We start from the raw sequence: 21,176 nt of genomic DNA on the forward strand, positions 1-21,176 counted from the left end.
TTGCACGATCGTAGACAGACTGCTGACAGATGCGTGCAATCTTTATTGCACTAGTGCAATTAAGAGGCACTTTTTCCACTGAAAACAATGCAATGAACACTCACTTTTTGCACAATCGTAGAAAAAAATAAAAACAATAACAGTACTGTTCAAAAAGTTCTTGGGTTGTGTTGTAATAAAGTACTCAAGTTCGAAATGTTACAATAATTTATTAGTTGTATTAAATAGAAATGAAATTACATGAAACATATGAAATTATACGTTAAATTAATATATTATTTAACCTGCTTTGTAAAACTCTTTGAAAGCTTAACGGTACCATACTAATTACAGACTTAACAATTATCTTTGGAATTTTTGTAATTCAACATTATGTAAAAACAAGATGACTGAAACCTGCAATAATCTTAAAAAGCACGACTTATCATCGCTCACACCATTACTTATGCTTCATTCTCATCTTCCAATTTATAATGGTGTTTTCTGAGCGCCATCAATCGATTCCTCTCTTGTTCCAATTCCTTTTCCAGCTCTAAAACTCGAACCTGAGATTCCATTTCCAACGTTTTCGCTTGGTGAAGAGTTAAATTCGTGGTGTCCAGTTCCTCTGCAACGAATCAACGTAAACCAAATCGCAACTTTCTACCGTACCAACCGTTCTCGTCGATCAACTGACTGCAATCTTTCACCGTCGCGACCACAGTCCCCGTCGCGACAGTCACCCCCTTAGACGCATGCGTCAGCTGCTGCAAATTGTTGCTGTTCCTGTCCGCCTTGACTCTACTCGCGACAACTAATTGAGCCGTCGATGCCGCGATCTCTTGAGCTGCTACGACCATGTGCTCCAATTTACCATTGGAAGAGACGACTTTGTCTGCTGCCGTTCTGAAACATCAATCGTAGATGTTACGTCGAAATAGATTCAGCAGAAACAACTCACAGTAGAAACTTCGCCGCGGCTCCTACGGCTTTCGCTGCCGAAATAAACCCGTCGGTCCATTGGTGGTTGCGTTTGTAAAACTCTTTGGCACTTGCGGTTCCCTAAAGTTCGGAATCAGTAGTTGTACATACGAGATATGAACTGAGACTTACTTTTCCTTGTGCGACGATCTCGGCTTGCAACAACCGAGCCTTTTTCACAAGAATTCTTATGGCTTCCATTAAATTTGTGCAGGAATCTAACAGTTTGCTGTTAACCTCCAACTTGATTCCCGAATCTGCTTTTCGAGATTTTGTCAACATATCCTAAAAATATCTGTATTGTATAATAGTGAATAAAAAGTGGAAACGTTTAATGCAATCACAATTGCTGCAGTGCACTTGCATTACTATGTTTTATCTAGGTGAAATTAACAAAGAAAGAGTAACAGAATCCTACTAGATCAAATGTGTAGAAAGTGTTGTTAAATTTATGATAGTTCATCATTCCCAATCTAACTTTAAAGTTGAAGAAGAGCTTGATACGAGACAATTTCTGAACGATTCTAGTTTTTTTCAACTTGGAATATGAATATAAGGACCTTACGAACTGAAGAAATGCAATGGTACTATAATTCAAGCGATTAATGCTGCAAATACTTCAGTTACATGTTGTATAAAAATAATAACATTTTTATAATAAAGTGAGTTTCTTAAATGATTTGTTTTTGCCGTCACACCACATTTAATTTAAAACATCTGGGCTAATTTAAACGAATAAAACAATTCAAAGGTTATATGAGCAAATTAAAATATCGATCAAAAGTTCATAATAAAAAAAAATATATGACGCAAATACATACTACGAAAAATGTTTCTTTTTTACATAATTGTTTAGAAAACACATATAGGCTTTGCCATTTCTATTGAAACACCACCTGTTGATTGTCAGTTTGGCAACGCGGCAAAGATGTTTAGTAATTTTTTTGACTATTATTGCCAATCTTGATTTTTATATTAAATTTTATATACTTATAATAGGTATTATGTTTAGAATGCACGATGAGTCGACGATATAAATAATTGCCAAATCTGTAGTTAGATAATTGATTTACATGACATACTTATTTTGACAGTGATTTGCTTTAACGTTTCAGGAACTAGAAAATGTCAAAATTTCAAATTTCTCACTAAAAGCCGTTTTACAATCAACCGGACCTGTTACACATTGCTAAATTTTAGGAAAAATCAACAGGTGGTGTTTCAATAGAAATGGCAGAGCCTATAGGTTATTTCACTGTAATAATTTTTTACAATTAGCCGTTCCAGAGAAAGTTGGATGGCTAATAGGCGGGTCAATACCCACAGATGCGACGACAAAATCTCGCCGTTGCAACGTAACAAAGGCATTAGAGGATCAGGTAGGAAAATTTTATAACGCGAGGCGGTACCAACAAATTCAAACGAAAGAAAAAAAATTATGCGAGAAACACTTCGAAAAAAACCCACAGCCGGGTTCTTATGAAGTTTGGAAGGGGCAAAAACCTCCAAATTACGAATCGTATTCGATGGTTTGGCAAACTCTTCAAACGGTATATCGTTAAAGGATGTATTATAAAAGGTCCGACCATCCAACAGGATTTGTTTTCAATAATAACGAGATTTAGGAGACATAAATTTGTAATCATGGCAGATACCAACAAATCTTGTAAGGTACATCCTGACGAGAGAATTCCAAAATAGTATATTAAAAGACAAGTTTCATAAGACCAGTCTTGAAGCACGAATTCAAGATTAAAAAACGTGTTGCGTAGCCACGAGTTATTTTAAAGAATGAGCGCTTCAAGGTCTTATGAAACGAGTTTTTTATACTATTTTTTGTAATTTGGCATTTTTAAGCCGTTTTTAAACAAAAATTTTTACTTTCCTCGATTTAGGGATTTTCGTGGCGGTTGGTAATGTCTTAATTTTAAAAGTGAAAATTTGATCAAGTCTTCAAAGTCGCCTTTTGTTTTATCCAAATTCTATCACAAAACACGAACATGAAAGATAATCTTTCATGTACGCCCGCTGAAATACGTGAAATTCCCAAAAATACGGTCGCGAATTTGTTGCTTGATAAATCCTGATAAATAATTCTTTGCACATTTTGTAATTTAAACTGACACGCATAACGAATCAAGCTTTGCCAACCTAAAAATTTTCGTAAAATGTTCCGTGAAATAATGGCTATAAGGACATCCCAGATGATCGTCGCGTTCGTTAATATATCTATTAGAGAATCAAAATGGAGGCAAATTACAAAAAAAAATATTTTTCTATAATTGATTCAAAAAATTGAAATTCACGCATAGTTATCCGTGCATGAAGTGGGTCATTTTTTTACGTGTATTTTTTTTTTGCATTGTTAGTAAGATTGAAACCATAGAAACCATACAAAACAGTGTGTGAAATGCGATTTCACGCACACGACTATTGCCGTTCACGATTATTTTCAACACGCAGGAGACCGCGATATTTTTTTGTTAGATTGGCGTCAGGTCCTGTCATATGACGTTTCGTTTTTAAATATTCGCATTGTTGTCAATTCCGTCATTAATTTAGTTAATACGAATTTACCCAGAACTGCCCTACAAATATGTATGTTTCATTTCAATTTTTCGTATCCCACCTCCACCCGGCGGCACGGCAATTTTGCCGGAGTACATACACTATTACGGATATTACTATCAAGTAATAGTGCAGTGCTTATCAACATAATTACCGGCGTCTCGCCTCCGCATTTTGACTTTGTTGTGTATTATGTTCTGTGTCAATGTTAAGGAACTTCCTCATGATGTGACATGAGTATAATAATATACCTTTTTGAATTTTTAAACTTTTAAAAAGAGATTGCGGTACTATTCCCGTTGCTGAAATTACAAGTGATAAAATCGAAATTTTTTCTAAACACCAAAGATTTCTCATAGCAACGGAGAGCTCTAAATATTTATTAATTTTTGTGTTATATGTCTGTGTTATATTATGTGAGCTATATCTAAAAGATATGCTTGCTTTTGTTGTTTATTTAAAATTATAATGTCTGGTCTGTTATGCTTAACTGTCATTTTCCAAACAACTTTCTGGTGTATAACTATAATGTGGTTGTGTATTCTTTAATAAATTGAATTTAACACCTAAATTCATGTGTATAATTTTAGCGAATATATCGTGACGTTTTTTATATTCGCTTTGAGCCAAAACGGTGCAAGAAGAAATGATGTGTTCAATTGTTTCCCCTTCAGTTCCACAAATCCTACATTTATCAATTATCGATTGTAAACCGCATATGTGTTTTTTATAATTTCTTGTATTTATAACACGATCTTGTATTGCATATTTATAACACGATCTTGTATTGCAATTTTACGATTATTGTTCCTAATGCGTTCAATTATTTAAAAAATGTAACAACTTGGGAGCAGTGTTCGGTTGAATTATAACCTAAAATAGATTTATTAAGACAAATCACAATACTGCCAACTAAAATGTCAGATTTTCATAGATAGTCCGAATTTGAAATAATCGTGAATGGTTTATATTTCTGTGTTTCACTTCACGCACTGTTTTTTATTAGTTACCTAGCAACATGGTCACTGCATTGAAACTTCAGAGTTCCTTCAAAAATTTGAATTTTTAATTTCAATTTTTTGAATCAATTATAGAAAAAATATTGTTTATATTTCGTGCGTGAAGATGTTTTTGTGCATTCGAAGGCTTATACTGCCTCGACCTTCGTCTCGGCGTAAAAGACATTTTCATGCACAAAAAACACTCTCTTCACGCACTTAATATAAAAATAACTATAATCCATTCATTTTTGTAATGAAGAACTGGAAATTTTTTTTTGTTAAATATTTTTACAAAATAAATGAAAATTCGACAGTTCGCAATGATTTAAATTGTCACATTATTCTCTTATTGTCACTGCAAAAATGAATGAATTTCCAAAACGGAGTAAAGCATCAATAAGCAAGCAGACGAAGCAGCACATTTTAATAAAGGCTTTCAACAAAATAAAAGAAATTACTCATGGAGATAATGGAAACGTAAATACGTAAAGTGCAAAATTGTAGAAGCAGTGGAGGATGTTTTTTCGGTAAATCCTAATCTAATGTAAAATAAAACTCTCCCTAAGTGCTGTACATACAGGCTTTAGTCCCAGAAGTATGTACAAAATTTTAAATGAAGAACAAGAACAAGGCTTATGGGAAACTTTAGCATCCATGACATATCCCCAGTTATTGTTAATTTGGTTGAAGATTCCGATTCGGACTTAGAAAACACCGACGATGACGAGGATGAGTAGCAAAATGTAAAATTATTTCATTGTTACGTTCAACTGCCTTTTCGTATTTGTTTAGTGCAACTTTGCTTTTTTTTCAAAATAATTAAACAAGTTTAATTTCACTATACTTTGATTAAGACAGAACAAATGACGTGACCCATAACCTAACTTTTTAAAAGCCCAAATTCGCGGTAAAAAGATGTGTTCACAAGACAAAAGTTACTAAATTTGGTAACTCTAGTTCGTCATTACAAAAGTGAATTTATTATATTTGCGCTTTAGTTTTGATGAACCAATACAGATTTTTAGGTTAAAAACGGTGACATATGACACAACTTCGGCTCCGTTTTTAGTAATTAGGTACTTCATCTGTGCTTTGTGTTGCTTGACCTGTAATTGGGACATCCTGTTGGTCAACTTGTCCAAATAACAATAACAACAACTGCAGTGTCATAAATAAATACCTAATTGTTGGTAAACATGTTTAAAAAAAAGATCGTTGCAGCAAACATTATACAGGGTGAGCAACAATAACTGATTCAGTTGGCAAAAAAAAAATTACATAAAATTTTCAAGACTGAATTGTACCTATTTCGGTTTGTTTTATTGACAGTATTGACAGCTGGTATACATTTCAAATTTAAAAGTCTTGGTTTTTGTAATCTTTTATTAATAAAATGGTTTTCTCGTTGGAACATGACATAAAAGTCACAAAAAAAGTGCCGTAGCGTGTCATTTTTTAACGCAATAAAATTTTTCATTCATAATTAGTATTTTTTTAATGAGTTCGTATGTAAATTGGAATTTTTTTGGCATGAGTGGGCCAATTTAAAACGCGAGTAAAACGAGCGTTTTAAAGGTCCACGAGTTCACACAGTAGAAAATTTTCAAATTTTGAGTGTTGAAAATAGTATATTATGTTATGAGGAGCAAAAATGAAGTTTTATGTGCTGCGGCTGGTAGATTGGCAAACCAGCCAAAGCACATAAAACCATTTTTGCTCCGAATAAATGGCGCCCAATCTCACAGATAATAACATATACTATTTTTTCTTCAAACCTTCATAACAAATTATTTAAGACATGTTAAGAAACCAGGTACGAATTTCAAATGATTTAGCTAGTTTACTTTACTGCCGCTCATCAGCGGAGATATTAACTTCACGGACGCCCTCAGCGGAGATAATAACTTTATCTGCCGCTCTCAGCGGAGATAATAACTTTATCTGCCGCTCGTCAGCTCGTTAGATGCCGTGACCATGAAGTGACACTTTAGCATTATCAATGCAGCAGGATAATGTCATAATTTACGGACGTTTGAAGAAAAAATTGTTTATCTAAACTTACGGGCGCCAAAAAATTTTTGTATGCAACTCGTTAGTAAAGTATCTTTTTTTTACTCGGCGGATTTACGACAAAACTAACAACAAACCACCACTTTACAAAAAACTACCTGAATTCGATTGGCGGCCTCTTCTATGGCTTTGTCCATCTGGGCCAATTCGTCTTCCAACATGTCCACCAAATTGCCGGCGTTAACCCCCATCAACGAAACATTAATATTATCCGCCAAAGCCGCGACTTCTTCCAGCTTGGCCACAGCTTGTCCTTGCAAAGCGCTGGTGTCCTGTCGATCCTTAAAACATCGCAGTATCTTCAAGATTATCTCGCCCAAGAGCTTACACTCATCCGCCATTCCTAAAAGTACAAATGAAGATCTTTTTCAACTGTCCCAATCGAGTCTCGTTGGTCGCTTTACTTTCCCCAAAGTTAATGTCGGGACTCTTGTTGCCGGTGGCTGTGCCCAACAAGACGAAAACTGCTACTCGATGTGTCATTTCGTTGGCCGTCACCACCACGTACGAATCGTTGCACTTTACCAGATTATTTTCGTATTCTAGAGACATCAGACAACCCTTCGTCAAACCTCGCAAGTAATCAGGACTGCATGACAAGGCGGTCAGTGCCGGATTGTCGACTTCGTCCAGAGCATTTCTCAAAATTTTCTCGCTACTTTCCAAGCAGTGCGCAACCATGCTGTTGAATTCGTTGTCAAAATTCTTTCTTGCTGCAAATACAAAAACCGTACAAAGTGTAAATTGTCACACCACAAAACCAACCCATCTCGGCTTCCTCCTGCTGATGCATCATCGTGCCCAACAGATCTTCCAGCTTCGCACGCAACTCTTCGTTTTGCTTCTGCACCCCTTTCAGTTCCCTCACCACGTCATCCCTTTCTTTGCAAGCGTCATTAATGCTCTTCTTCAAAATCTAAAACCGAAAAATTAAAACCCGCGCGTGCGTCGTCCTCACCACTCACCTCCGTTTCCATGTTGAACAGTTCTTTGTCCCGTTTCAACGCCTCCAACTCGTCGTTTTGTTCACAACTGGATTTCTGGAAGCGCTCTTCAACTTTCGACACTTGACCTCTCAACTGCACTATGGTGGAATCGAGATCGGCTTTGCTCTGTTCCAAGTCTTCGAGTCTTTTCATTGTTTGAGCAAGTTTCTTGTCCACTTCGGCTTTCTCCCGCAACTTTTGGATGTGATCGTTTCTCAACTTCACATACACGTCCTTCAATCTGTTGAATTTTTCGTCTTTCACTTTCTCTAAAAAATTACACACTCTACGTAACACAAAGAATTGAATTCTGTGCAGAAATTACGTTCAGAGTCTTGCGATTGAGCAACGGCGAACGCTTGATTCATCAGATCTTCCTTGACTTGACGCTCTTGCAGCAACTCACTTTCCTTCGTTGCCAACTCGGTCTCGAGACCGGTGATCCTGTTACGAAATTCTTCCACCACTCTCTGATTCTTTGACAACAGAAGGTTGACGTCAGAGCTGTAAAAGTTGTGGAATTAACGCCGACCAACAACTGTGTTGTCCAAATACCTCAACTTCTCGCACTGGCTTCGAAGAAAATCCCGCTCTGCTATGACCTCCTGGTGGGCAGGACTGGGAGACGCCGAGTTACTACTGTGACTGTCTATCGTGTCTGCAACGTCTGAGGTATCGATGAGACTAGCTTCGGCCGGATGTTCCTCTTCGATTTCTTGAGGCACCACAACTTCTTGAGTTACGTACGTTCGAAGGTCCGATTGTATCAGGAAATTGGGAGGATTCTGCAAAATATCTTGTACACGTGTAAAACCCAATGGAAACGTCTCACCTCTGGTAGAGGAGGAATCGCGATTAAATCTTTGAAATACTGTAAGTTACTTGTGTTTTGGTAGAACTGTTTCAGAAGCTTGAACTGTTTGAGGAATCGGTCCCTGTGCCCTGAGAGTATGTCCGACGGCAGACTGTAGTGCAGCTTAAAAAGTATCTTCACGCAATAATCGTACAGCTTGGAAGCGTCCTGGATGCAAGGAATCAACGGGGCCAGACGACACTGTCCTGCGCTCGTCATCGAATTCGACCGCGCCATGTCCAGCGACCCGAAGACCGCCGCTTGCAAGTCGATTATATTGTCCAAATAGTCAAACATTTCCACCGTCATCTGGAAACTGGACCAGCGGGACATAGTGTCGCATCCTGAACCGCAACTTACTAATTGTTGATGTCGTTGCCGCCGATCGACTCCAGTTCCTCCGGAGTCACCCCCAGGTGACCCGGAAATCTGGGATTCTTCCTGTGGAAGTCCAGCTTGGTCATCAGGAGCGACGTGTACAACCGGATCATCTTGCCGTAGCCCTCTCTTAGGTGCACCTGAAACGCCACGGTCATTTTGGGAGTTTTTCCGCCAGACCCGTACCCATAATTTCCCTATTTCGTCCAGGTCCTTCTTGTGTCTTTGGCTGTGAACGAGACACAACGGGTGGCCCTCTCTCAGTATTTTGTGCACGACGTGACACAACTTCCACGCCACGATTCTGTCGTCCATGGCGGGGAGTCTGAGGGCGATCGACCAAAAGGTGGTCGCACCTTGGGTGTGGAAAGTGCCGATGATTGCTGAGCGGACATGTTTTTGTTTCACTGGTGTTTCTTGACTGTTGATGGCTTTCGACAAAGCTTGGGTCTGCAACAGTTGCGAAATTATTGTTTTTATGTTTGAACTGTTTAAAAAAAATGACCTTAAAGTTTCCTTATTACAATTAGTGCTTCAATTAAGTCATCGTTCGTCACATTTTTTAAATGCACACACTAATTCTGTGTATCTTAATTTAGATTTAAAATGTTGTTAAGTGAACGCCCAATGTTTACTGTTTTATTTACTAATAAATATGGTTACAGCTTAATGTTTAAGAGCTAATCTAAACTACCATTTTCAGGTTTCATGTTCAATTTACCAAACAGTTAGTAAAACTGTTAGTAAATTTAAAATTAAAGGATTTTATTGCTTTTTTCTAAGGTAACTAAATTGTTTCGTATTTTGGAGCAACTTTTTGTTTTGTTTGAAAACAATATTCAGAAGTTTTTTAATTCTATATGTCGAGAATTTTAGTTTCCTTCATCATAAAGTCCATTCATTTTGTATTGAACTTTTCAAGGTCAAATAATTTTATTTTTTGGCTTTGTAAATAGTGACATGCAGGTAAACACCGTAAACGTTGAATTCAGCATTGCTAAATCACATTATGTTGGTTATATGCATGTCACTATTTACAAAACATAATTACAGTTCCAAAATTTAAATTATTTGACCTTGAAAAGTTCAATACAAAATGAATGGACTTTAACTACTCGACAGACGCTTCACCTTCACATTAAAAAAAAAGGAACGCATTCACCATTCTTTGGGTTTATTGGTTGTATTTAATTTTCTTCAGAAATATACAAAAATGAAGTTAAAACATTCCAACCCCTTTTCCACCAAAATTTCTAATTAACGTGAGTTTTGTACCAAGTATGCCTAAAGGTGATTCAATTTTATTTATTCTTACATATCCTTATAGAGAAAAACAAAGTAAAAACTTTATATAGGCATCATACATTTTGTAAACAAGGTACAAAAAATATGTAATTGTAAAAATGTGTCACTGGTATCGAATCAACTTTATGTATTTTTTAATTTCTGTAATTGCAGGTTGGTGACACTGTTGTTATTAACTGCCATCAAGAGACTTGTGGTTACACACCTGTGGTTTTATAAAAATGGAGTGAAATCAAGAGGGGATTAATTTAACAATGAAAGCAAATTTAAGAGGATTTTCATTACTGGCATAAATAAATACTTGAAGAATGTGAGAAAGGATTGTGGTGTTGATTCAAAGGAAAATCGTATAATAATTATGCCCTGCTATCGTCAGCAAAAATGGAAACACAGTTAAAATTAATTTCTGCAACATCATGCAAGTTGGTGTATCATACGGGATGATCAAGGACTGTTTAATTTGGCATTACAATGAACATTTTTTCATTCGGCTATTGGCAACACTGCAACCGTATATGTTTTGTTGATTTGTTTGACAGATATCTGACAACAGCAACAAAATAGACTATGATTGCAAAAATTAAGGGTAGAAAGAAATTCAATTTGAAATACAGAACCATTATTTTCAGTGTCAAGCCATCAACAACCGGAAGTTACTCCAGTTGTACCATTTAAAAATAAAATTCAATATAAACACAAACAATCCTTAATCCACAGATCGCAGGAAAAATTGCCTAAAAAAGTTCGTTCTCCACTTGAGAGAATCGAATAAAAATTCCTGTGTAAGTTCCAACGAGGTGAGGGGGGGGGGGAGACATAAAACCAGATCATTTATTTTTTAATAAAGCTTTCCGAAAAACAAACTACAATTCTCCATGACTTCTGGACGCGTGAACTATAGAAAACTAAATTTTTTTTTATAGAACCTCTTGTCTAATACATTTTTCTTAACACTCGTCTCATTGTATGATGGAAAAAAGGTAACTTTTTGCATGTTATATAAAGATGTTTTTTTGGCGACGAAGTTGGCGTTGAAGGGCCGAATGTGAATGAACCACTCGTCTTAAAAACACTGATTTTTCAAACTGCAGATTAAAAACACAAACACAGAAAGTGAGGTTAGATTTATACAGCTGATCAGTGTTGTAATCTGGTGGTGCGTTCACAATGGACTCTTCAACGCCAACTTGGACGCCAAATTAAAAAAAACACCCGTTATAGCAAAAGAAACAAAGAAACGAAACAAATACATTTTACAAAATCCAGTTTTTGTAAGAAGTATCAAGTTTCAAGTGCAGTAAGTTAGCATAGTTGGTAGGAAGGTGATGGCAGAAGATCGCCGCATCACTAGATCCGGATCAATTTCTGCTTGCGGTATTTCATCCCAAGAACTCGAAGTTCAGCCAAGTGCCCATGGGCGCTGAAAAATCTTCGACTCTTCTGCCGATCTTATTCCATACGTGTTCAATCGGCGATAAATCTGGGGACTTTGCAGACCATGGCAGTAAATTGCCGTTATTGTCATTAAAAACTCTTTGTGTTACTCTTGTAATGTGTGGCGTAGCATTGTATTGCTGAAAAACACTGTTGCGATGCCTTTGAAGGTATGGCAGCAAAACTGGCTCCAAAACTTCGTTGATGTACCGGGCCGCATTCAGACTTCCTCGAATGAAGACTAAAGGTGACCGGCTTCCAAACCATAACACCAGGTGTTAAACCAGAATGGCGTCGAAGTGCGAATTGCAAATTTAGCCTTTGTCCTCTACGTCTTCTGACACGCAACTGTCGATCTAACTGCCATAGGCAAAACCGAGATTCAACACTAAAGATGATTTGGTGCCATTCATCAACCCAATGCTCCCTCAGCCTACACCACTCGAGCCTGGCAACTCGACGCTCTGGGGTTAAAGGAAGGCGAACATTTGGTCGGTATGATGCTAAGCCATGCGAACGGATTCTGCGATAAATTGTTCGCATAGACATCTGTCTTTCCAAAACAACCATTCAAGTAGCCCCCACAGACCGAGTTGTTTTCGAAGTTGATACGTTCCTTGCAACACCAGATACTGTACATAATTCTTACGAATTTTAGCCTAAATCTTCTCAGTAAAATGTTTGTATTAATGGAGATAATTGATCGTATATTTTCATAGTTTTCTAAAATGTTGAGTCCGGTCCTGTCTTTTCGGAAATCGCTCTGCGTACTCTCTAGACGTCGTAGCTGCATTTTGAGAGCATTGGCCATACATTAGCAACATACAGGGTGTTTCTGAAATAGGTACATTAATTTTAACTGGTAATAGAACTCGTCAAAAGGAACAACTTTTCTATCTACCATTTTGCCGAAAAACGATGTTTAATTCCAAAAAAAAATTGGAGAGATTTTTTCACTAAAATAGCCCTACACGTTTTTAGGTAGCTTAGTTTTGGAAATATGAACGGTTTTAGGAAAATCTTTCCAATTTTTTTTACGCAATGTTTTTCGCCAAAATGGCAGAGAAAAAAGTTGTTCCTTCTGATGAGTTCTATTACCAGTTAAAATTAATGCACTTATTTCAGAAACACCCTGTATCTGTGAGCTCGTTATTTTCGTAATGATAAGCCATTCCGACTAATTAGATGATAACTCTGACAGTATTTTTGATTAACGTCCATGCTCCTTTGATTTTTTTTGTCAATTCTAATTTCTAACAAATCAGCGCAAATTGGAGCAGGACCGGTTTCAAAATTTTCAAAAATTTTACTTATTGTATCTTCATTGCCGTACACATTTTACTAAGGTGATTTTATCTAAAACTCTTTAGAACTACGCAAACTATCACATATTAGAAGAAACGCCTCAACTTCGAAAACACCCTGTATACCACAAAAATTTCAAGTTCGTACGATCATTCCTTCTGGGTGCTCTGCTTTTTTGGCGATCGCTGAATAAGTCCGACTACGACTGGTGATAAAAAAGAAGAAAAAACATTCAAAATCATGCGACTGAAAGCATTTTGAAAATAAACCATTACTTTTTTCCTATTTTTTTTAATCTTTCGACGGGCAAAACATTAGAAAAAAAAAATATATTGACGTAGCTTTTGTACCGATGATTTGCTATCTTGAAGAAAAAAGTTTCGAGAAAAATGCGTCTAAAATTTGTAGTAGGTAAAGTTTGTCCAGCGAGAGATTGGTTGACATAAAAATCACTAAATTCGATGTAGAGAAAGTAGTACCTAGGGCACGTAAAATCTGAAATATATCCTTCAAGCAGTAACATTTTTGCCCTGAAATTATGCTCTAATTAATGTATTCTAGTGCATTTTGTAGTGTTGGGTTAATTTAATACAATTTAAAACCTCCCAATCTCTCGCTGAACGAAGTATACCTGTTTTAATTAGGCAGTTAGTGTAGATAACATGGTTAATTAACTGATGGTTAAAGCAGTTAGAGCCAAACCGACCGCCAGACTTCTATTCTTTAAGACCCTTAGGCGATTGGGCGCCATTTTTGAGACATCCTGTATAAATACACACATACATACATATTTTCATTTGTTAAAGCAGCTAAACCGTACAGCCCTAGTTTTACTTAAACCCCTATAAATTGGTCGATTTTGGCAATTTCCGGGTAGGGTTTTACAGACACATTTTCCAACCCCCATTCTGTAAGAAAAAAAATACCAGAATTTTTTTCCAAATTTTAGACTACAAAACCCCGTTACAATTGAATTTCAAAACAACAATTTTGAAATAATGTAGTCACAACACCGCAGGAGTGTCAAAATATTCGACTGCTCCCAAAAATCTCTCGCGCACCATTTTCGTTATTGGGAGCAGATTGCACAAATACCACTTGCACAATCGCAGACCTTGAAGCTTCCTCGGAGAAGATCGTTTAAAATGTTGTAAAAAAAAAGTTAATCCGATAAACAAACAGAACAGTAATGTATATCCATGGGTAGATCGGGCGTTGGTGAGTCACTGCGTACCGATCCCCAAAGGAAATCGTGAATGTCTCACATGTGTACTCGCAAGGAGTGCTGTCATCTAATCTACCAAGAATCGAAAAGTGACGACGATTCGATCACTTTCTACACTACCAAATCACTGACCTGTTTCCAATAGAACATGTATAGGCTAAACATCAGGATAACCTTAAATGTCTGCTTCTCCTTATCGAGTCAATACCGATTTGCATTAATACTGTGGGGATTTGTTGCCGGTAGACGTACTACTACAGACTCACGATTGATAGTGCTATCACTAGTCGTGGAGGTCACTAAGTATCAAGCCAACATATTAACACCCACGCATGACAATGTTACAATTTTGTAAATAACTATTCTCACGCAGTTATAATTTAACACCCACAAGAGTGATGAGCTATTTCGAACCAGCAGAAACCGCCTAACCTGCTGCTTCGTCAAACCACTAGGTACACCTATTCCAACACTTCTTTGTTCTAAAGGTGACGGAGTTGTTACACTAAGAGGCCTTGATCGGTACTCGTGACAAATATTTACAAATTACGTGGACGCGATAAACGATTTGACTCGAAACGTGAAAAACTCAAACGCGACCTGAACACGCTCTTTGGAGCCTTAAATTCATCATGCTGTTTCCGGTTGCGACAATGAAACTCAAATCGACACGACGTGATAAATAGATAAATTTCAATACTTACGTATTTCTCTAGATCTCGATCGGTGTAAACTTTAGCCATGTTAGATTTGTATAAGTTTCCAAAGACATGCAAGTTATTTTTTGAGCAAAAGGTGAAAAATCAGGCCATGCAAATCTGAAATTAGATGGTAAACAGCCATTACTACAGTTAATAATATCAAATTGATAAAAACAAATACTAGGTATCTGATAGGTGCTGAGATAATGGGTACACGATGGACGCCACCACTCCCTTACAATGCGAATCTTGCACCTAACGTCACATTCTAAGCCAACAAGCAAGATGTAGATTAACACAATAAAAGAACTAACGTATTGGTGTATTTGTAACACCAAGAAATTCAAAAATATGGTTAACTTTAACTTCTTATTAACCAACAATTATGGGTTAGATTAGATAGCAATTTCACGAACTGATAACATTTCACTCCTTCTCTCCTTTGAGATTGAAGAACCTTAATTTTATATCAACATTATACATACTTGTGGATCACGCCTGTTCATATCCTTCAAACGATCTTGACAAGATCAATTTTCGAAAAATTTTGTCCAAGAATTAATCCAATCACTTGCAATTATCGGTTGATACTGGTATTGACACGTAATTTATTTTGATACACTTATCTCCGTTTTCGAAATTTACTCGCTCAACTACATTGTCGTCACGTAACGACAACAGGAAGGAAAATCCGGTCAAGTCAAATCTGTACACTTGACTAGAAATATCTCCTTTCAAAATGTGTTTCATCACGTTCTCGGAACACTGTCACAATCGAAATTCTATCAGGAACACCTCCCTCTCTGTTTTTTATCGATGATAAGGGAAAATCTGATCTATCCGATCTACATTATGACACCTGGTGTCAAGTTGACAATATTGTATGACTGGTTGCTGATAAAAATAAATGTTATCAGTCGTCGACACTTTGAATGGGAATTAGTTTGGGATTTATTTTCATCAATAGCATTGACATGAATGGAGTGTTGTTGCATTAGCTGTCCGTTGTTCTTCGTGGGAGAGTATTTATTAAATATGTTACATTCAATGCCGACATACCACAATAGAGATTTGTCTGAAGCAACCTTCACATTGGACGTCATAGCTGGTAAACACTAGAAGCAAAAAGCCCCACATCCGTATAAAGCAAGCGTAACAAGAATTATCTAAGGCTATTTCACAAGAGCACTAAATCAACATACTCTTAAATAGTGTATTTAATCAATAATACACTAGGATTGTCAATTATGGAAACTAAATGGTGGGACAACAGTTTCACTTTACGGCTTGTAAAATCTAATTTAGCGCTGAATTTCCGATTTTTACGAAAATCTACAAGAACACTTTCTATAGAGAAAATTAGAAAATTTACTCTATCGAGAAATATACCTTATTCGGTTCGTTAATTTAAAAAAAAAAAAAAAAAACCGTTCCGATACACTTTAATCGGCAGAAGAGAGGCGAATTTGCATATTCCATAAATGTCAAAGAAAATTTTAAAATAACGATCATTGTCAGTCACAATTGTACAGGGTTATTCTAAATGATTGTAGTCGAAGTAGGCCATGCCCATGTTATTACGTTTTTGCCGCTTTCATGTGAACTGTCAGTTGTGTCGCTGTCACTGTCATTTTTTAAGTAAAAAGTGCGGTAATGAGGATTTTATTTATTTTTGTTAAATTAACGATTGAATTCAGAAATATTGAGTTGTTCTACAATCAATTTTAAAAATATTGAGTTGTTTTGCACTCAATTTAAGACACCATTTTGATGATTTTTTTTATGTGGAGCGGCAACCATAAATTTTACATTCAGTTTTCACGCCTACTTCGACTACAATCATTTAGAATAACCCTGTATAATCTTGTAAAAAATAAATTACCCCTAGAATTTAGGGGGATTTCTGGTGACAAGCAGGTATAAAAACGCTAGAAAGTAACCAATCACATTACATTATTTTTGTATTTATCGGTGAGTTAACTAACTGGCCCGATAAAATTGTTTCCAGAAACAGGGCCTAAGACGTCGAACTCACAACTGACGCAAGAGCCGCACAATTCCACATGACTCTTGATATACGTTCTTTTATAGACACTTCGTATTATTACTTCACATTTTTACTGTCACTCCTCAACGTTTTTGCAAACGCTTTTAGAACAATTTCCACCAGTTTGATAACTCTTGAAACAAGACCGAATTGTTCTTTAATGAATTAAGTAAGTGTATTTGATTAATTTTTTCAATTTCAATGTTTTTTAAGATTTTGCCCAAACGAACGCGAAAAACGTTATTCAATATTCGTGGGCTGTCACTTTTGAGGTATTCGGCCTATTTTGCAACACTCGGCTAACGCCTCGTGCTTCAAATTTCGGCCTCATACCTGAAAAGTAATTTGACAGAGCTACTCATATGAAAATAACTATTTTATTGCTCGCTCATTAATTCACATTTTATTGTGTTCTTTAACGAGCTTGTTTTGTTTGTATAAATATATTATTTTCTTTCCGTTATGATTACTTTCTTTCTTGTACCTGCGTCTCTTGGCCATACTTCACTGATCATTTAATATTCACTAATTTATTTATCCCGCCTGTTCCTCAAATGTTGTGCTTTCTTGACGTTTACTATCTCTTCTCTTACTTATTTGCTGTGCAAATACCTCTTTCCATTATACATAATCATAAGTCTTTAATGCTTTTTCTCACAACATTGTTTTTTACATGTATGTATAATAAAAACAAATATTTCTATTGACTGTTTATTTCTTATCTATACACACAAACAAAATTGGAGACTGTCTGTTATTACGATGTTAAAAAACGATTTCCAACTTTTTAGGTTCGTTACGTGATACATACACAAAAAATTTACCAGTTATTGGAATGCCTGTCTGGTTCTCTCCTTGAATCCTCTTAACTCAAAAACTAGCAAATCTATTTTGTTGAAACAAATTTTGTTAGAAAGGGAAAATTCCTCATTGTGTTCCTCACTTTATTTAATTACGATATGACACGAGGAAGCTGCACAGTAACTGTAAATCTGCACCAAGTATATTGCGGTGTAGCAAGCTTCCATTGCTTATTTATCTATTTCGATTTTAATCCAAATAACGTGCGGGCCTGTCACTTCACGTCTCACGTTTTTTTATGTTGCAATTCTGAGCATCAGAAATTAATTTTTACTTTAGTTTGTTAGATTATATGGATTTTTGTTAACCCTATTTAATTTTTCTTTATTTATTGTAGCTGCTTTTTTTCAATCATAACGTGTCACTAATTGATTGCAGATAGTTACATCAACTTCTGATGAAACTTCAAATAAAAATTCAGCTTGATACTGATGTTATCACACTCCTTGGTACACACGAACAATGCCGTTGGTAAAAGCTACATAGTTTACAATATACAGGGTGTTCTCGAAGTTGACGTGTTCCTTGTAACACGAAGTACTACACATTATTCTTAAGAATTTTAGCCTAAATCTTCTTAGTAAAATGTTTGTATTAACGGAGATAATTGATTGTATATTTTTATTGTTTTCTAAAATTTTAAGTCCGGTCCTGTCCATTTCTCCGCTGTACTAGATTAATAACTAACCTGGCCCAGAATGGTGTCCTTCCGGAAATCGCTTTACAATACTCTCTGGACGCTGCAGATGCATTCTGATAACGTGATAACATTGCCCATGCATTTGCAACATATCTGTGAGCTCATTATTTTCCTAATAATAAAGCCATTTCGACTAATTAGATGACAACTCTGACAGTAGTTTTGATTAACGTCCATGCTCATTTGATTTTTTTTTTTGTCAATTCCAATTTCTAACAAATCAGCGCAAATTTGAGCAGGACCGGTTTCAAAAATTTCAAAAAAAATAACTTATTGTATCTTCATTGCCGTACACATTTTACTAAGGTGATTTTGGCTAAAATTCTTTAGAACAACGCATACTATCACATGTTAAAAGGAACGCCTCAACATCGAAAACACCCTGTATAAAAGTCGTGTTTATTACTATCATATATCATTCATTGCTTCACTCTTTTTTTCCGAGTTTTCTTGCAGTTCCTTTCACGAGTCTATTCTCAACTAACACCACTAAAGAATCTACTAAAACCGTTCGTAAATACAATAAATCAAGCCGATGGAATCCCACTGAATAAATTATTTTACAAAATTCTTCAGTTCAGTTATAGGAGCGGCATTGTCTGTTTAACAAATACAACCCACTTTGATACAAGCCTCATTTCGAATTCTTCTGAATCCTTATGTAGCAATGTGTGGTTTAGCGAATCAAATAATGCTTAAACCTAACAGTAATTTTGTCTTTTGTTATTATAATTATACCACATAACCATCTCTTCCTCCTTTTAATCATCTTGTTCTTCTTTGGAATCCGTATTATTACTTCTATACTTAAAAACCATTCTCTATAATTCAAGCAAGTTCTACCACTTGAGTCAATTTCTCTGAAATTCATTTAGAAACTTTTTACCTTCCAGTGTTCTCTAATTAACTTCCTTCGCTTTGAAAACTATTTGTTTCAATTGGCTGGAAGAGACTGACATCGATCATTTCTTCATCTCTAATACTGCCACTACCTATTAACTCTTCACACTACTATTTTAAATTCCCATTATGCTCTTAATTCTATTTAACTTTTTACAACATTTCACTCATTAGTGTGTATTAATTTCCTTGTTTTGTTCCAGCACAGACTCGTTCACTTCGCTTCTTCGCCTGAATCAAACACACTTTTTACGTTCTTTGCATGTTTTTATTAAAAACCGTAGTAAGAGTTTATTAGCAATTTAACTTGATTTAACGTTTCAAGCTCTATGAACAACGCGCTTCAACAGTCGGTGAACATAAACCAGAACGGTCGTTGTCCCTACTAATGCACAATGCAAAAGCAAATTTCTTTTTGCATTCAAACCTTTCTACACTTCCATTCATACTGTCATTCACAAACAATTATTATTATTACAAAGCTCTGAATTTTCAGAATGCTCCAAATTCCTCGTCGTGGAGGCTGCACACAACAACTATGTCGTGTTGTTGCAACTAAAAATCACCGAATCATTTTGCAAACCGCGCACAGATAACAAAATTTTTTTGAAATAATAGGATGTCTTTAGTTGTTGGAGCTTAGCGCCCTCTACTTGTCGCGTTACTTTTACTTATTCTCGTCACTTGACACTGGATATCGTTTATCAATTTGTCAAATTTCCTTTTTTTAAGGAATTTCCTTGTTTTGAAGGATACACAATGACATTTTATTTCATTGGAGATGTTTTGTAAATGTAAATAATTGGATCTGTTCAGTTGTTTACAGTTGGCATCACCTATTTATTGTCACTTGATTATAATTTGTTTGTCACAATACTGTCACAATTTTGTTTTCCATTTTTCACTAAAACAAATTTAGTCAAATATTTTCGGAGAAAAGACTAACAAACTTTGTCGCAATTTATGGAATGCTATTTTGTCCAACGTAAATATAAACAAAGTAACTAAGCAACAAATCATTGTGGTATCACATTATGGGAATAAAATTACTGCGTTTTGAGCGAGAAATTGAGAAACCGCCCTTTCATGGCACACTAAGACGCAAGGAATTCAAAGCTGCGTGATGTGTCTCGGAAGTCGCAAAATAAGCATTCGTCTAAAATACACCGCAAAAAACATGCACCACATTTATTTACCAAACAAATCTCGTGTCACAACGCGTTCGCTTCAACAAATAAAGTAAAATGCTGACAAGTTGACAGATTGCTGTGGTCGAGTGGCCTTTGGAAGCAGTTAAAACAAAAGAAAGCAAGGAAACCTGACATCCAGCACAATTACTGCAACAAAACCTAACCAAACAACCTGACATACCTGAGACTTTTCGAAATTTTCGCGTTCAATCTCCAAACTGGTCTTCCTAGGGTGTAACACTCTTGGTAGCGATAACGAGGCCATACCGGTATAATAAAATTACACTCATTTAACTAATTATTCGGATTTTAAACAGTCACAACTGTGCCTCATCACTCGCCCGTCTGCACTCCACGGAGGAAAGTTTTGAGCTAGAACGTCAGTGGTGGAACTGACAGCTGAATCGACTTGCCGGCGAATGTGAGAGCGACGTTTACCGAAACAATTCATGACATTTCACTTTTCTAATCGCTTCTCAAGGTTTTACCTCGATTTTGGCAAATTTGTCACATGTTTACACCTGTCAATTTTAAACCTTGACGCGCGAATTTCCAAGGACACACGATTAAAAAACAAAATTTGAAAACCGAGTTAAGATAGAAAACTGTAATGACAACTGACAAGATTTGTGAAAAAAATTAAAAATTTTGAAGAATATAATCAAATAGACGAAGCAAATGCTTAATGGAAG

At 36.1% G+C, this 21,176-nt stretch overlaps 1 protein-coding gene across 5 annotated transcripts; it reads right to left on the reverse strand.

Annotated features, from left to right (window-relative positions):
* Positions 1-189: 189 nt before the first annotated feature.
* Hip1 (Huntingtin interacting protein 1) lies at positions 190-20,917 on the reverse strand. Of its 5 annotated transcripts, none has more exons than XM_069043426.1 (15): positions 20,666-20,911; positions 14,790-14,903; positions 9,003-9,266; positions 8,799-8,956; positions 8,418-8,754; positions 8,141-8,370; positions 7,911-8,089; positions 7,565-7,854; positions 7,365-7,515; positions 7,004-7,312; positions 6,698-6,942; positions 1,093-1,245; positions 941-1,041; positions 656-885; positions 190-607 (listed from the first exon to the last, which is right to left on the reverse strand). In XM_069043426.1, exons 2-15 carry the CDS (start codon positions 14,826-14,828, stop codon positions 444-446), a joined length of 2,850 nt encoding a protein of 949 aa, XP_068899527.1. In that variant the 5' UTR covers positions 14,829-14,903; positions 20,666-20,911; the 3' UTR covers positions 190-443. The 5 variants fall into 5 exon arrangements, with proteins under 5 accessions (XP_068899527.1, XP_068899528.1, XP_068899526.1 ...); XM_069043427.1 differs by lacking the exon at positions 20,666-20,911 and adding an exon at positions 15,272-15,539; XM_069043425.1 differs by lacking the exon at positions 14,790-14,903 and having other exon boundaries at positions 20,666-20,917.
* Between the last annotated feature and the right edge of the window lie 259 nt (positions 20,918-21,176).

Source organism: Tenebrio molitor, chromosome 3 (assembly GCF_963966145.1).
Source record: "Tenebrio molitor chromosome 3, icTenMoli1.1, whole genome shotgun sequence".
Lineage (NCBI taxonomy): Eukaryota > Metazoa > Arthropoda > Insecta > Coleoptera > Tenebrionidae > Tenebrio > Tenebrio molitor.

Excerpts from the sequence above, each read along its gene's own strand:
- Hip1 (XM_069043425.1), bottom strand. The coding sequence starts at position 20,749 with ATGGCCTCGTTATCGCTACCAAGAGTGTTACACCCTAGGAAGACCAGT. Across the intron at positions 8,957-9,002 it reads ACGAAATAGGGAAATTATGG|GTGCACCTAAGAGAGGGCTA; the intron begins GTACGGGTCTGG and ends GTGGCGTTTCAG. Across the intron at positions 7,516-7,564 it reads TGTTCAACATGGAAACGGAG|ATTTTGAAGAAGAGCATTAA; the intron begins GTGAGTGGTGAG and ends TTTCGGTTTTAG.